The following is a 16,652-nucleotide window of genomic DNA, read 5'->3' on the forward strand; positions in this document are numbered from 1 at the left end:
TGGCTTTAGTCATTGTCATCATGCACAGGTGGATTTTGTGTAACACCTGGATATATCACCTCTTGCAACAAAGATCATGAGGGACATCCCTCATGACTGAAGGCCCTTGTCTGTGTGACAGTTCCACAATTCCTACCCGACAAAGATCTCCTTCCAGAGAAATAGCCTCACTCTTTTGGACCATTCTGTGTGTTCCCCTGATCTAAAACCAGCTGACAACATTTGGGGATGGATGGAAGGGAAGCTTACAGAACATCTGCTCCAGACAGTGGATGCCCTCCGTGAAGGGACCAACATTCCCACGAGCCTCCTAGAAACACCGGCATCAAGCATCCAAGCATCCAAGCATCCCACTTCTGAGGTGGTGAACAAGAATGGTGTGGGTACTCATTATTGACTCTTTTTTTGAATATTTTATTTCTATTAGCTTTTAGAGCTACGGTCTTAAACTTTTGGTCACTTTCATGCTTGCTAACAATAAATTGCTTACTCCATTTTCTTGTCTCTTTTTTGCATTTTGGAGCTCTACTAAGAACCTCCTTAAGATCCAGAAAAAATGTTTCAACTTTTGATCAGGAGTATATTTGATTCTTTGGTTCACCTCAACGTTTTAGGCTTAAAGGACAGTTAAACTGTTAATTAAAGCATGGGGATATTTGCTATAGAACAGCTTGACTGGTGTCACAGAACGGATTGTGATCAAATTTGGGGGTCCCACTGCAGTTCATTCAACAAGAGAACATTTTGTTCCTGGAAATCGAAATAAACAACTCAACCGCCTTCTTTCCTTGAATTTGTTCCTCCGCTTATTCAAGCTTCCGGACACGCACGACTCTGTCAAACAGACTGTCGCTCTCACAGTCGCTTTTCCGAGGCGCTTTTTAAGGCTGATGAAACTGTGCATCGGGCTTCGATCCTCAATTCAAACCATAAAAAAGACCCTGAGAAGAGAGATCAAGAGTGTGGATGAAGGCTATAGGCTCAGTGACGTCCTACCGTGTCTGTATTTGGTGGAGGGAAGCTCATCACCCCTTGTGACGATCAGGAAAAAAGATGCCCCCGGTACACGCTGTCAAAATGGGATCTAAAGACGCAGCCGCCATTTCAATATCAAGCATGCGAAGGCTGTTGAGTTGCAAAGCACACTTATTCCGTGTCTTTGTTTTGCATTCCCTGTCTTTCTGTGCTATCTCATCTGTTTTTTTTTTTTTGCTCAGTTTTGATCCGTGAACCTATTTTTTTCTTTCTCCCCTGCGAGTCATTCTTCTTTTAACTCAGCCTTTCTCCTATCTTCACCTTGAAAGGAGCATCCATTGATGATGTATATTTGAAACATGTCTATAGTGCTGTTTGAAGAAGCCCCTGAAACCAAATAGTTTTTGTACAATGCTTCAGCACAGGAGCAAGACTGCACCCCAGTGCACAAAGCAAGGCACGGTTGGAGGAGTTTGGCATGGAAGCCCATCAAACACCTTCGGGTTGAAGTGAACTGGACTGACCTTCCAGATCAGACCAATCACATGACCCACTCTGCTATTACACGCTACATCCACTTAAAAGTCAGGACTTTTCTAACATTCATCTTTACCTGTCTGTCAGCCTGCCGGTATTGTACAGAGGCTGTCACAAACTGATTAAGATGGATGTGCGCAACTGGGAGGAGGCAGAAAGTGCCCAGCACCGCCCTACACTGCTTCCTGCCTGCGGCCTGACAGCTGCCTACAAGCTGCTGCCTCCACCTGAAAATGATCCTAACATGGTATGACAAGCCGACTCCTGCGGGCCACTGGCGGGACCTGCAGTGATGACACAACTGAATCCCAACCTGAAGTGTGCGCACTGAGGTGATCGGTGGAATCGATGGCAGGGGAAAGACTGCAATGCCCTCACATAGACGACAACGGCCGATGGAATTACCAATACAGTAATCCCTGGTTCATGCCACCCAGCCGTGATAAGTGAATTTTCGTCATGTAGGATTCCTTATTTGACATAAATTCACCTTTACACTCATATTACCAAATATGGTATCATCAAGATATCATAGAAGGAAATAACCCATGTAAGACGTAGATCAGACTCCCTCTTGTGTGTGTTGCTGTAAATATGTTCCATGGTGAGGCACTGACCTTTTTACATTAATACAGGTTGCTACGAGGATAACCAACAAGTGTAGAATAGAATTCACTTTGGTTAAATGCACATTTTTTTGAAATACTCAACTTTGCGCACAAAACTGAACATTTCAGACAGAATACTGCCAAACGCTCCCTCACCTCTGTCTCCAGGAAGCGACGCAAGGCCCTCTTCTTCTTGATGCTTTTACGGCGAACGTACACAGCCACACCGAGCGCCACGATGACAATAATGAACAGGCCACCAATGATTCCAGCGGCGATGAGAGGCGTCCTATAGCAACAGATGAAAGGGCCTTCCATTAGCTGGAATCTACAAAGAACTTCCTGAATGTGAAGAATACTTGAGGGGCACCTATTGTCAAGGTCAAAAGGAGGGTGTGATACATCATTGACAAAACCTCTTATTTCATCGCCACCGTGTTAGGCAAAGGTGGCAGCTTCGTATACAAAAAGAGAAAAAAATGGTCCCACCTCATACCTGACGTTCAAAACTCTATTAGTGGTAGAAGCCATTAGCGGGTAATGGAAGATGTGTGTAGCACAGTACTGCGGCGGCGAAGCGAGGTGCCGTATCGATTGCGGCGGCCCGAAAGAAGCAAGGGGGGAGCGGATCGGGAGCTTGAAATTTACAAAGAGGGTTTGGGTTTCAACATAATGAGATATACAGCCATGTGGTGAATAGTAATGCAGCAGTTTGGAGTGATTAGGTCGACGGGGGTAGAGAAGCAAGGAGACACAAAAAGAATTGAAAGGAGGGTGAAAAGGACAAGGAAGAAACCAAAAAAATGGGATGTAAAGGAAAAAAAGACCTTGGCAACAAGGAAAAAAACAGCGGAAAGGGCAGGGTCCCGGAACAAGAAAGAAGACAGAAAGGGTGAGGAGCAAACCAAGGAAGGTGAGAGACAACGGGAAGAGCTTCTCTAATTAGGAGGAAGAGAATTTATAGGCAAACGGAGGACGCGGGGTCGCCGCCAGATGAAACGAAGGAACACCGTCGTGTGAGCCGAGAAGCCCCCCTGAGACGAATTAGAAGTACTTGTTTGTACTTTAACGGATGCCCTGTTACTGTCCCATTTCTGGCTCCATTCTAATGAGTCACATTTGCTGGAATTGCTGAAATAACTTCTTTTTATGTGCCCGCTAATCAAGTTGTGGGGTCACATTGTCCACTGTGCTGTTGGCTTCGCCTTTACATTGACATTTACATTATTTATTATTACACATTTACAATTGACATTAAATTATTTTATTATTTATTAAAATAATTTTATTATTATTTTATTATTATATTAAATCATTGGCCAATTTTTCCCAGTATTTCAGGCTTGGCTAACTCTTCCAATGGGATGGCAGCAAGTTTTGCTTTCAGCGATCTGAAGTGCTTAAGTTATGTCTTATATATTTTTCCAACGATAGCCTGCCCCAGCGCAGACTTGTGACAGCTTCCAGTGGTGTTTATGACAAATCAGTCACTTGGTTGAAATGTGATTCAGTAGAGAATACTTCACCCAGACTCTTCCAACGGCCCCCAGGTAAGCAGAGTTTGAGACCCCTGATGTACTAGCTGGTAAATAAGATAAGACAAATGACCAATATATCTACACAAGGTAGAAATGGAAGAAATATGACTTTGGCCAAGCTATTTGGTGGTACAACAACTTCCACTCCCCCAGGAAAATATACATCATTTTTTGAAGGTATTTAATTACGTTCATCTAATGTGGTCAACCTCTGATTCATTACTCAACTATGAGCTGTGACTCAGTACTTTTGTCTGTTTGTATTCGTGCATTTGGGCAGCCGCTGCATGATAAATGTTTCCCGAGATCCCTTACCTGTCCATCATCCCAACACAATCTTGGAGTCTTGGCCCGACGCACCTGCAGGGCAGAGAAAGCAGAGATGTCATCCATTAAAGCAGGAAGACCTTATGAGTAAACCCCAGGTTGTTGTTCTCCCGCGTCACTCAGCTGTCACCAAGCACCAAATGAAATTCGAACACGGCTGACCACTCATCACAGTATGACAGGATGAGAAACGCTGTTCTTATTTGTTTCACATGATAGAAACACTCTTGTTTTTCTTGGGGACTCCAAGGAGATGTTGATCTGTGTGTAGGAGAACAAGGCAGCTGTCTTGCCAACAAAGAGTGAAGCGGCTACACTTCATCCTCATCTGATTCCTGCTTTGTTGCCCTTCAGCAGCTGATCCAGTCTAATCAGGGCCCTGTGAAAGTGTCCCTAAGCTGAGCCCGACTGCTTAGCGGCTCTAAAGAGGCCAGTTTGTTCCGCCATGCTGACCTGCGACCTCTGCTATGTCTTACTCTGTGTTTTGATGTTAATCCAGAAGACCTTGCAGTCAGGGGCTGGGTTAGAAGATGAAAGGCGTGATGCAGCTGTTGTCATGCCGATGACAGATTCTGAAGATTTTTTCCCCATTGTCTTATTATTTTCCATGTCCTTGAATGATCAGATACATTTCTTAACATGAAAGCGGGACAAAATGGTGCTGCTACTCGGGGTGATCGGAGTAAATCAGACCTTCATTGGTATGCAACAAGGTTCTCCTACCCTTGGGTGCAGTTGGTGTGGCAGGGGTGACACTCGTTGTTTGCCTTGGCGTACTTAAAGATGAAACTGTTGGCGCCTTGCAAGCCGTCAGGACACTTCTCGACACAGTTGGGGCCATCTTTGAAGTGGAGGCACTTCACACACTGGTCTGGACCCTGGACGGGGAAGCATGATGGTGACCCAGTGATGAATTGGGATGGGGACAAACGGATGAATGAGACATAAGACAAAATCGCGGTCCGAGAGATGACAGAAACCAGCCACACAGAAAATCACAAAAAAAGTAGCATATCAGAATCAAATAGACATCTGGCAAATCCTGTTAACATGCTCACTTCCTGTCATGGCTAAAGTGGCTGGCGGGGCATGTGATTTATAACATGTCGAGTGCAAATTGCCCGGAGTGTATTCTAGCGCACCTCTGTGTTGAAGGCGGCAATCAACAAAATCAGATCATGTCAAAGTAGCGTGCCGGGTTGGCAACGTTGCAGATGACAAGGAAGACGGAACATCCTCAGCTGCAGCAGCGTTACGGCTTTAGACGATGGGTGTGTTTGACAAATGTGCATTCATGAAACGATTTCACGTGGGTGAATGTTTCTAGGGCTACGTTAACACTGCAGTGTTTGATGCCCAAATAAGATTTTATGTACCGGTAGTTGTTGACGAAAAGTAAGACTTGTATTTGCGAAGGACATAGGGAAGTGATCCGCATACGCACAAAACACGATGTCCCACGCAGTGATGTGTTTTACAGAAGTGAACACATGTTATGGTCCCGCCCCATTTGTGCAACCATTCATTCATTCATTTTCTACCGCTTTTCCTCACAAGGGTCGTGGGGGGTGCTGGAGCTGTCTTCCAGCTGTCTTCAGGCGAGAGGCGGGGTACACCCTGGACTGGTCCATTCACACTCACATTCATACCTATGGACAATTTGGAGTCGCCAATTAACCTAGCATGTTTTTGGAATGTGGGAGGAAACGAGAGTACCCGGAGAAAACCCAAGCATGCACGGGGAGAACATGCAAACTCCACACAGAGATGGCCGAGGGTGGAATTGAACACTGGTCTCCTAGCTGTGAGGTCTGCGCGCTAACCACTCGACAAATTTCCTTTGTTCTGAGGCGAGAAATCAAGTGTTGCCCCTGGGTATGAATACTTTTGCACCCCACTATACATTGTCTGCTAGATATTTGATGGAAAAACAAACTCCCTGACATGATGCTGGGGACACCAAGGTAGGTTCGATTGCAGGGTGTGCAGAGTACTTAATGTGTGCTTCCAAGAAGGCCCTGCACGCTACCACTTCCATATTACTTTTATTATCGTACATTTATAACTGAATAAAAGCTCCTGCTCATTTTGGCTCGGAAGGATTTGTTAAAAATATAAAAATCGGCACTCTGCTTATGGGTAAAATATGTATGTGAAGTACAAAGCAAACAATGAGTTTGCTCATTCATGCATGAGTCCTACATGATTTCTGCAATTTCCCTTATTATTTTTTTTCCTCCTAAGCACATACGCTGACCATGACTGTAATTTTAGAGGGGAAATGAACATCTAAGAGACACAGAGAAGCCTTTTAGTCTCTGCAACCAATCGTGCAGCACATTCACATGAAGATGATATCGGTTACCTGGCCAACACATGTCATGGCGTTGTCGTCCATCCTCTCGCACTGGCTGTCACACTGCAAACACACGGATCCATTGGCGAATTCGCGCGCTTCCCTGATAGAGAGAGGGGAAGAGATTGAGATGCATGTATAATAGATTTGAGAGCGTGTTGAAATATTGATTAAGAGCACACTGAGCAGGGATTTTCAAGTACAGTGTGCGCACATGAGCACAAGTCATACATAGGAGCCTTTTGATTTAAACCAACATGCTATGACGCAGCCAGAAAGCAAAGATCAGCCTTCATTTACTCACGCTTGTCTCCCAGACTTTTAATTGCAGCGGCTGCCAGAGTGCCCTCCGTTTGAGGGCATGGAGGCTAGCATCCCGCCACCGACTATTTGATCAAGTTAAAGGCGCACAATGGTCAATAGGCGGCCAGAGAAAGTCCTATGAATAATGAACAGCTTTTTAAATCGCAGCAAACACAAAGGGATGCACAGAGGGAGGCGGCAGAGCTGCTGGGAGGGAATGAGAGAAGCGTTTGATTAGGATGGGGTGAAGGGGGAAGGAAATGGTGAGCACAAGTACAGAACATTTTTCCCTGTAAGTTGAGGCACTTTACGGAGCGATGGAGTTCATAATTGTTTTGTTTTTCCATTTCTCCATTCGGTACTAGGGGCCGCGCCACATTCCACGCCATGCGTGCGTGTTGAGTCAATCCAGAAACATCATCTTGTTTGTGTCCAAATCAGCACATTATCATCTGCTTTTTGTGCTGCGTCTTTGGCCAAAGGAGGCCTGCAACTGTCAATAACGAGCGCCACTGATAATAAACACTTTCCCCATCAGAGCGATCGATGGGCTGACGGACACCCTGTGAGGAAAACTCACAACGCTGCAAACAAGCGACCTTTCTTGCAGCGGAAGGCTGATTATGGCAGATGAGGAACTCAATAAAACACTTGTCATGTGATCTTGACAATTTTGGTGTCGTGCCGGCTCTAAAAGTAAAGAACTAGAGACTCAAAAGTTCACCAGTGTTCCTTTTTAAAGATTCCAGCGCTCGTCAGAGTGCATGCAGTGGCTTGTCTTTTTTATTCATGTTTTCAATGTCCGTGTTTTCCAATGAGTCAAAGGAACCTCTCACATTGATCTTTACATATTTGTCTCTTTCCCCTTTTTCCCATATTTCTCCCGTGAAAGCTGCATGTATGGCTATTCTTTAGAAAAGGGCTCCAGCAGTGGAGAGATAGCTCTTTGGGTGAACAAAGGGGGAAATGACACTGAGGAGAACAACAAAGTCCTCAGCGGCAATGTTCTCTCGGGTCATTTCCATTCAGTCTGAGTCGTCCTCCTGATTGGCCCCTTCTCGGCTGCACCAAGGCCCCACTGGGGGGTTGGACTGATGAGGGATTAGCCCTGTTTTAGCAAGAATTCAAACACGACTGTGGCCAGCATTCACACCCGCAAAACCTCAAAAATGAAAAAAAAAATGGTCAACTCACCAGAGAAACTTTTTTAATTAAACACATTCAACGGCTCTCTAATCCACCCTCCAACCCTCAGTGGACACTATCAGACATTTCCCTCCTTGCGCTCCTTCTCTCCCTTTTGTTCTTTCTTTGTTTTATTCAACAGACGTAAAAACTAATGGGAATTAGCGCCTTTTCTCATTAACAATGAAGACGCGCAACAAGGGCAAGCTGAGAAATTGGTCAAAAGAAAAAAAAACAAGTGTATACAGATGGTCCTCGTGTTACGATATTTCATAGTTATGACACTCCTTTAAATTATTAATATCAGACAAAAAGAAACAGGCAACTTGTTACGTGTGGACGAATACTAGCAAAGAGTCACTAAACTTTTGTTCTTTTAGTTAACTTTTTCACTCCTGGTGACAACAGTGAGGCAGTCTCCTCTGATGGCTGTGTGTCAAAGACAAGGAAAGTGAAAAGTGAAGACGTTGTAAAATGCTCAGAAAAGGAGAGAAACACCAATCAACAACCAATGCAACCATCATCAAGGAAGACGACAGACACAGTATGGTGGTCTCATTGATGCGACTTCCTCCTCCCAGTAGGCCTGTCTCTCCCTCCTTTGCAACGCCCCTTCCAGTCTACGTAAGTATACACGATTCCCTGAACTAAGGTTTATACAAAACCTTTTTATTTTAAAAACCTGGGTCCTGGGTATCCTACCAGTCGGGCGTGTCCTGGGATCCTCCCCAGGGATGCATCCTGACCAGATGGCTGCACACCTCATCTGGCTCCTCTCAATCCTTAGGAGCAGCAGTTAACTGCATAACAGTGCCTCTCAACCTATCTCCAAGGGAGAGTCCAGGAACCCTACGGAGTAAACTCACTTTGGCCGCTTGTAGTAGCCATCTTGTGCTTCCAGTTACTACCCAAAGCTCACAACCATAGGTGGGGGTAGGAATGTAGATCAACGGGTGAATTGAGAGCTTTACCTTTTGCCTCAGCTCTCTCGTCACCACAACAGACCAATGCAGAGTCCGCACCAGTACAAACGGAGCACTGACTCGCCTGTCCTTCTTTCTTTCCATCTTTCTCTCACTCGTGAACAAGACCCTGAGGTACTTGAACTGGAGATTATGTCTCTTGACCAGCCTGGGGATGCCTCGGGTTTCGACCTCAGGTAAGCGAAAGAAGATGGACGGAGGGCAGGGCAAATGAAATGTTGTCGTTTTGTGTGCGCTTCAACATGAGAATGAGTAAATAAAATGTAAAAAAATAGTCTCAAAGTCCATGTTTTGTAAAACGCTGACATTTACAAGTGGACATCCTGTTTCGAGGAATACTCACAATATGGCTTGTCTTGTCATGTCATTGATACACTGTGTGAGACCAACTGTTAATAATGTATTTTTAATCAAAAATGTCTTTTTTAGCAGCCTGTTAGCACGGAAACTGGAACTAGAAGTCATTGTCCTCCAGCTCTGTCACGCGTCAATGATGTCATCATCATAACTAACACAGTCATGACAAGATTGCTTTTCTTGATCACGGCTGCAAAATACGCCTTGTTGCAAAGAAGGTGAGAAACAATTCTGAATTCAATAAATAACTAATAAATAAAGATAAAAGTGAAGGGTTAAATCTTCATTATTTCCCGTCATCATGCATTATATGCATTTAGGATTGTTTTCTACTGAGAAAAAGTGTTACGTATTTTAATACAGTGGCTGTCTGGAACAAATTTATAGTGTGAACTCGACTCCTCACCAGTCAAGCGTCATGCACCTGAAACAGTTTGATGCCTTGCTCAAAAGGCGCTGCTGTAGTGGAAATGAGGCATTCATAAAGAGAATAAACAACCAAGTCATTCTTCACATCTTGCACCTTGCATTGTCCTGAAAAAAACTTCCCCAGGTTTCACACCTCCGAGTGAAAGATGAGGAAGTGAGCAGTAAGTTGCGATGCATCTCATTGGCTGACTGTATTTACAGTACAAGGAACTCCTGCCGCTCCCTGCCATCCCACTCTCCCTCGCCCGTCTCTTTCAAAGCCTTCGCAGTGAGGTGTTTTTCCGAGCAACTTCAAAGATTCCCTCCCACAAACGGTGCCAAGAAGGACCGACGACAAGTCAACATGACCGAGGGTTTGCTCTCTCTCTCAGGCTCCCAACCTTACCTGCATATATGAGCATCCTCGTCCCCGGGGGAGACACAATAGCTTGACATCACCGCTTCCAAAAAAAATTGCTGATATATTCTTATTTTAAGACTGATCCTTTCAAGTGCTGCGATTCACAACATCTCCCCCTTCATTCACAAGGAAGAAGAATTTCTTTTCCCAGCTGAGTTGCCAGTCATCTGTTTGATGTGCCTTCTGGCAGGGGGGAGCAACGACCTGAATGCAATTATTCATGCCGCAGTACAACATTAACTGGACTGTGGGGCCTTTGTCGTAAATGTCAGTCACTTCACACCTCATTTTGGCAATTTTTGATGAAATATCCTAATTCTGCAATATATTCAAATTAATTTGGCACAATGGCCCGAGCACATTACCGACTCACTGTGCGAAATTCCTTACTGGTTCATCTCATTACATTCACGCCAAATGGCAATTAGACGCTCCTTCTGAGGCCTTGGGGACAGTTTGAGTTCATTCTCATACATCAGAGCTAGTTAAATTGATTTTATTGCCTCCACTTGTCATGTGTGCCTGTTTGCAAGGGAATTAATGTGTCTCCAGGAACCATAAAGATCTGGCAATATGGAAAAATGCTCCTTTATGCAGCTCAAATACTTGTGAACCAATAGCTAGGATCATAAAGTATTTTTAGATGAATGACGCACCCATCAAAAAGATTGCAGGATTCGATGCAGGTGCGGCCTCGCCTGAAGTAGCGGCAGGAGAGACACTGGTCGGGCCCCGGGCCCCAGCAACCTTCGTCGGAGCACATCTGGTCACACACCATGCGCTGCTGGGCTGGAGAGAAAAACAAGGAACCTCAGGATAGGCATGCATTGTTTGTGTTGACGCTCCTGAGGCGGTGACCCAAACAGTCAAGAAAGGGGTGGGGCTGCCCAATGAAAATGCAACATGCACTGCATTTAGAATAAACCCTTCCCATTTCGTGCTATCACAACGGAATATATTACTTTTAATCTATTTAATATATGACTTGATTATGCTATTTTGTGGTTGAATATGGCTTATTATTCATCCAAACTATGGTTATTTAATCAAAGCTACATTATTTTTTTATCATAGGTAGTGTGATTTTTTTTTTTTAGCAAAGGTGGGCTGGATGCCCTGTGAATGCCTTGTATACCTTGAGGAAATCATGTGAAAAAGACGACCAATCACAGCCTTTGGCGTCAGGTTAGATGTTTTTCGAGGTGAATGTCATGCTGCTCAAAATGGCTGTAATGTCCCCCCCGTGTACATACTAAACCAGCTGCCACTCACTGCACTCCTTCGGCTCACGGTTGTTGCGGATAAGCACTTTCTGGCTGGGTGTCCGGAAGAGGGACGTCCAGTTGACGGTATTGTAGAAGCATAGACGGCTGTTGTTGAATATGTAGACATTGCCGGCGCTTATCTCATCCAGCGACTGGAACTGCAAGGAGGAGATCCAGCGTTGCTTCAAGATAAGCAAAGAGATACCGCTTCCGCTGAAAGGGGTTGGCGTACAGAGTAAGGCGACATCCGGGAAGTGGAAAAGAGAAGAAGAAAAACATCTTCAACTCATCTGAAATTGCGAGTACGCTTTTAGTTTGTCTAGTGTGTGTTGGTGTTTGTACCTGTAAAGGGATCTCCCGCCTATGGTTGCCAGGTTGGAAAAAACACCCAGATCGGTCATGTTCTCGGGCCAAGATTGGATGTTGAGGTAACCTAAAGACATTGTGAACAAAGCACCTCTTTAACCATTGCCAAAATTGCAGTGTCACACAAAGGGTGCACTTGATGAGGAAACATAAAAATCTAATTAGGTCTGGAAAAAGAGAGTCTGGGTGTCCCTGCGAAGTTCAAGCAAGAGCTAATTCTCTGAAGGAAATGGACAATATACGCTAATTAAAAGCCTGGATTTGATATTCTGCACAATTTGTTGAGTTGCATTGAGTGTTAATGACAGATAATATCACATCAGCATGTGTGGAAATGACATTAAAGCTCCAGAGCAGAGGACGGCTGAGGCAGCGAGGCTATTGCTCTTTCTTATTGCTTGGCTTTTCATTATGAAAATGCAGCTCTGCTCCATTAGCTGTTTGGCTCAACTGCAAGCCACACTTTAATATGACAAAGGGTTTGTATACGAGGCATCGCTCATCCCTTTAGGGCCTCTCCTGCCTCATGAACACACACGCTATTCTGTTGTGATGCTTGGCCATCCATCCACACATCCATCCATCCACCCATCCATCCATGCATGCATGCACCCATCCACCCATCCATGCTTCCATACATGCATCCACCCATCCATGCAATCCATCCACCCACCCATCTGTCCATCCATGCACCATCCATCCATCCACCCACCCATACATCCACCCGTCCATCCATGCACCCATCCATCCATCCATTCATCCACCCACCACCCATCCATTCATCCACCCACCACCCATCCATCCATGCACCCATTCATTCACCCATCCATCCATCCATCCACCAATTCATCCATCCATCCATCCACCCATCCATCCATCCCATCGATCCATGCATCAACCCATCCATCCATCCATGCACCCATCCATCCATTCATCCACCCACCACCCATCCATCCATCCATTCATCCACCCACCACCCACCCATCCATGCACCCATCATCCATCCATCCACCCATCCAGCCCATCCATCCATGCATCAACCCACCCATCCATGCCATCCATCCATCCATCTATGCCATCCATCTATCCATCCATGAATCCATCCACCCACCAACCCATCCATCCATGCATCCATCCATCCACCCATCCATCCATGCACCCATCCACCCATGCCATCCATCCATTCAGTCATCCAACCACCCACCACCCATCCATCCATCCATCCATCCAAGGGTCACGGGTATGCTGGATCCTATCCCAGTTGTCTTCGGGTGTCTTCAGGTGTTGCTCCAAAGTCACTCACTCACCTGTGATCTCTTTCACGGTGCGGAATACGTTGAGGCGGTCGGGATCCATCGGTCCGATTCCATGATACATGTCCCTGATGTGGAAACACAAGGAGAACCCAACACTAATCTTTCACAAACTTTGCAAGGTAATCCCATTTACAAAGCAGCTATGAGGGCACAAACACTGTGAACCTGAAGGCAACACGTGGGAAACGTGTTCTGTCCACCAAAGTCAGCGTGCTCCTCTCATAGAATGTGTTCTGACTTCCATCAGCGTCTATTGGTCTTCTTCAAGAGCTCCAGGTCACTTTGACAAAACTGTTGGATAACATTTCTCACTGACCCCCCCCCATCCATCATTGAATGTTTTTCAAGCTAGCACATACGGTCCTTTGTGGTCAGGTTCTCACGGGTCCACATATGAACAATAGTTGACATGTTTGCATGCAGTGTGATACATTTCTATTCTACACGTTGGATTCAGTTGGCTATCTAAGTCCCATCTCTCTCTGGCATCAGGACTCAAGCCCTCAGTCCAGTTAATCTCTCTCTCTCTCAGGTGAAAAGTGTGCGATTTGAAGCTGTCACTCACCCTTTAATCCCGGTGATGAGGAAGATGAGGTTGCCATTGATTTTTGTGCAGTTAACAAATTTATCAATATTGCTGGCGTCCACCGTTTGAGCCGTTTGCAGGCTGCCCGTCCCGATGCCGTCACACACTGTTGGGACAAATACAATCAATGTATCATTCCGCTCTTCTGCATGTGAAGTGATGAAACGCGTGTCACTTTATTTTAAATGTCATTTGGTGGCACCGGTAAGGCCTTGCATTTCCTCCACAACCCATCTGCATTAATTACAATTTCCGTGGCGTGTGTCTGACCAAGGCAGTCAAGGGCGATGATAAATAGCGCTGGCATTAAGTGTTGTAACCCCTTTTTGATCATGATTTATACAAGCCAATTCTATATCTGAAATGTTAATTTGTTATCATTCCCCACAGTTCCTTTGGTTATCCCTCATTAACCTCTCGCTGCTGCATGACGATGGAACCCAGAGATTAACCCTTACGGGGAGCCAGTGAGGATAATGCAGCTTTGTTGGGGGCTGTTACTCGGGGTGCTGATGAGGGCCCGACAATCCGGGTTCTTTCATTCTTTCGACTGTTAAATAACGAGCCGAGGAGCCAAAAAGTCAGTTTAATAATTCATTCTTTTTGGAGTGAATACCAGCAATTGCAACGCCAGCACTGAAGAGAACGGTCATACACCCAGCTAAGGTAATGAAACTCCTGTATGTGTGTGTGAGAGAGAGGTAATTCAAAGAACAGTGTGTATTTGTTCCAACTGAAAGGTCTTGTGATCATGTGTTACCTCTCTTTTATGATTAAGTGCAACTATGTTGCATTACTTATCCAAAATACTTCATTCCAAATGACTGAAGTGAAAAGGGCTCATGCTGATTCCCAAAAATTGATTTAAAAAACTGATAAAACTGATTTAAAAAAATCTTATAAATTGATTTTATTTTTCATTAAATTAATAAAAAAAATTAATGCTGCACAATATTTGTCAGAAAGCTAATATCAAGCGTCTCTAAAGGTATTCAAAGGTATTGACATGACTTTTTACCACACTTTGTTCACAAACAGATATTTATGGACACACTCATACATTAAGTAGGAGGTGCTCTAAACATTTCTACTTTTGCCAGATTGGAAGCAAAGCCAAAATCTGAATAATGAACACATCACTCGGAAAATGTGTCAGTTATTACATTTGCATTCGGCATCTGGTAGACGAGACAGATGGCCAAGTTAAGAGTATATTCCATATACAACATTTTGACTAAGACGAGCTAAGTCAATATTCTGTCAAATACAAGGCTCACGTATGATGAAATCATATTTTATCTAAAGCTCTCAAGGTAATTCCTGTGAGCCAGCGCTGATCCGATATCATGAAGCGATATTGGATTGAAATGGTGTGCTTGCTTAAGCGGTTGACAAGCAGACAAACGCAGGGGAGTGTGTGAAGCTGCATAAAACACATTAGTCCTGAGACCAGCTTGACACAGACACCACCCGGGTGTCTTTTCTATTTCATCAAACTGGAAGTGTCAAACTCTGATCTTTATTTACGATGTAACCACCAGACCGTTTTCAACAATCAAATGCTTCAAAAAAGAGGACCTCTCTTTATAGTCGATGTCAATTTCTTGGAACGTACATCTGGGATATCATTACCTTTGTCTTCATTTGTTCTTCTGCTGCATTGGCGTGTCTTTAATCCCCCCCCACGTCTGACTATGTTGTCAATGGCTGGCTGCTCTTCATGCAATCACTGGGCAGTCTATTTTTCAATGCATCTTTTGCTAAACTGTGTGTGCCTGGGTTAAAATTGTTCTACGATGAGTATATTTCTGTCCGCGACACTTCTCCACACTCTCTTACTTCCTTCTTAGTGTCGAGCGCATTAATACACAGTAAGGATCCATACAGAGCTCTTACCAAATGCACTTCCTGCCAACTTGTGGCTTTTTCAGGACTTACAACTCCATGAAATGTAACCCCATTCATTGTGCACTTGTGTCATCACCTCTATTTGCCCAAAACATAAAAGACGTACTATAAATACATCTTCGGAAGTGAGTGTTTTAAGAAATGTATGAATATGTTTTTGGAAATGACCCTCAAATTTCTCAGTGTGTTTCTTCCACGTCCTTCCTCTCCCACCCAAGCTTGACAAAGTTGCCTCCAAACATAAGACCAACAGGTGTGTTCACTGACTTTGGGTCTTTATTTTTGCAAGGCCCGCGACCCACAGTGTGATGACCCAAAATAAGAATGGCTGCTTTGACCACCTCACACATTCAGCTTGACGTCTCCCAGCATGGCGGAGAAGTCAGATATAACAGAGCATATTGGCTGCTTTGTTGGTCACACTTAGCAGGAAATCAATGTACAATCTAAATAAAACATAATCCTCCTTTGGATTACCTTTAGGGCAGATGTCTGTACAGGGAATGCACATCTTGATGCGGTTCTCCTCTACTTCCATCTTGTTGCTAGGACACGCTCGGACACACGAGCTGTGGTCCACCACAAAGTTATCTGAAACCAGCATACAGAAGATGTTAGAATCCCCTGGCACGTTAAGGATGGTATGGGTGAGAAGATGATATCTTAATCATACTTGCAAAGTCATGCAGAAGGTGTTGGTGTCGGTTAGCGAAGAGAGTGTGCACAAATGTACATATGATAATGTTAAAACCTGAATGTGAAATCTGTTAATGATTATGTTTCAATGCATGCCACCCCTTTCTGTTGGCAGATGTCATGCTGATTGGCTTTGTACCAGCTGCTGAAAGCAACGTACTGTATGTGATTGCGGCTTGTACTTATGACTGAGAACGTTCCAAAAAAGGAGTGGCGGGTTTCAGTGTGTTGCCTCAGAGACCCTGTTGCCCGCACATAAGAGAACGTGGTGTGAACAAAGATAGCAGTGAAGTGTACGTATACCTATGTTTGGCAGATTAATGTTGGACTGGCTGTCTTGCATATCAATCAGGTGAGGATGGCTGATGTCCATCATTTTTTAAATGCCATGCCATTGACCCACGTTACATTTGAGATACTAAAACAACAAGAAACTCTCCCAATGCCAATGGCAAGTTATTGTCTTGCTTATCATGTCTAATAAATGAGGCAATACAATTGTAAAGGTAACTATAGG

At 44.5% G+C, this 16,652-nt stretch overlaps 1 protein-coding gene across 3 annotated transcripts in view; it reads right to left on the reverse strand.

Moving 5' to 3' along the window:
- Window positions 1-16,652, reverse strand: part of LOC144901803 (receptor tyrosine-protein kinase erbB-4-like) — a 152,630-nt gene that overhangs the window by 23,585 nt on the left and 112,393 nt on the right. For all 3 annotated transcript variants that reach the window (XM_078796927.1, XM_078796928.1, XM_078796926.1), the window contains exons 8-17: window positions 15,917-16,030; window positions 13,511-13,637; window positions 12,937-13,010; window positions 11,606-11,696; window positions 11,271-11,476; window positions 10,655-10,787; window positions 6,351-6,444; window positions 4,709-4,863; window positions 3,974-4,018; window positions 2,277-2,409 (exon numbers count right to left, since the gene is read on the reverse strand). In XM_078796927.1, coding sequence (XP_078653053.1) covers window positions 2,277-2,409; window positions 3,974-4,018; window positions 4,709-4,863; window positions 6,351-6,444; window positions 10,655-10,787; window positions 11,271-11,476; window positions 11,606-11,696; window positions 12,937-13,010; window positions 13,511-13,637; window positions 15,917-16,030 — 1,172 coding nt within the window. The remainder of the gene's footprint in view (window positions 1-2,276; window positions 2,410-3,973; window positions 4,019-4,708; window positions 4,864-6,350; window positions 6,445-10,654; window positions 10,788-11,270; window positions 11,477-11,605; window positions 11,697-12,936; window positions 13,011-13,510; window positions 13,638-15,916; window positions 16,031-16,652) is intronic.

The sequence above is a fragment of the Doryrhamphus excisus genome, linkage group LG15 (assembly GCF_037039965.1).
Source record: "Doryrhamphus excisus strain RoL-2023G ecotype Guam linkage group LG15, RoL_Dexc_Guam_v1.1, whole genome shotgun sequence".
Lineage (NCBI taxonomy): Eukaryota > Metazoa > Chordata > Actinopteri > Syngnathiformes > Syngnathidae > Doryrhamphus > Doryrhamphus excisus.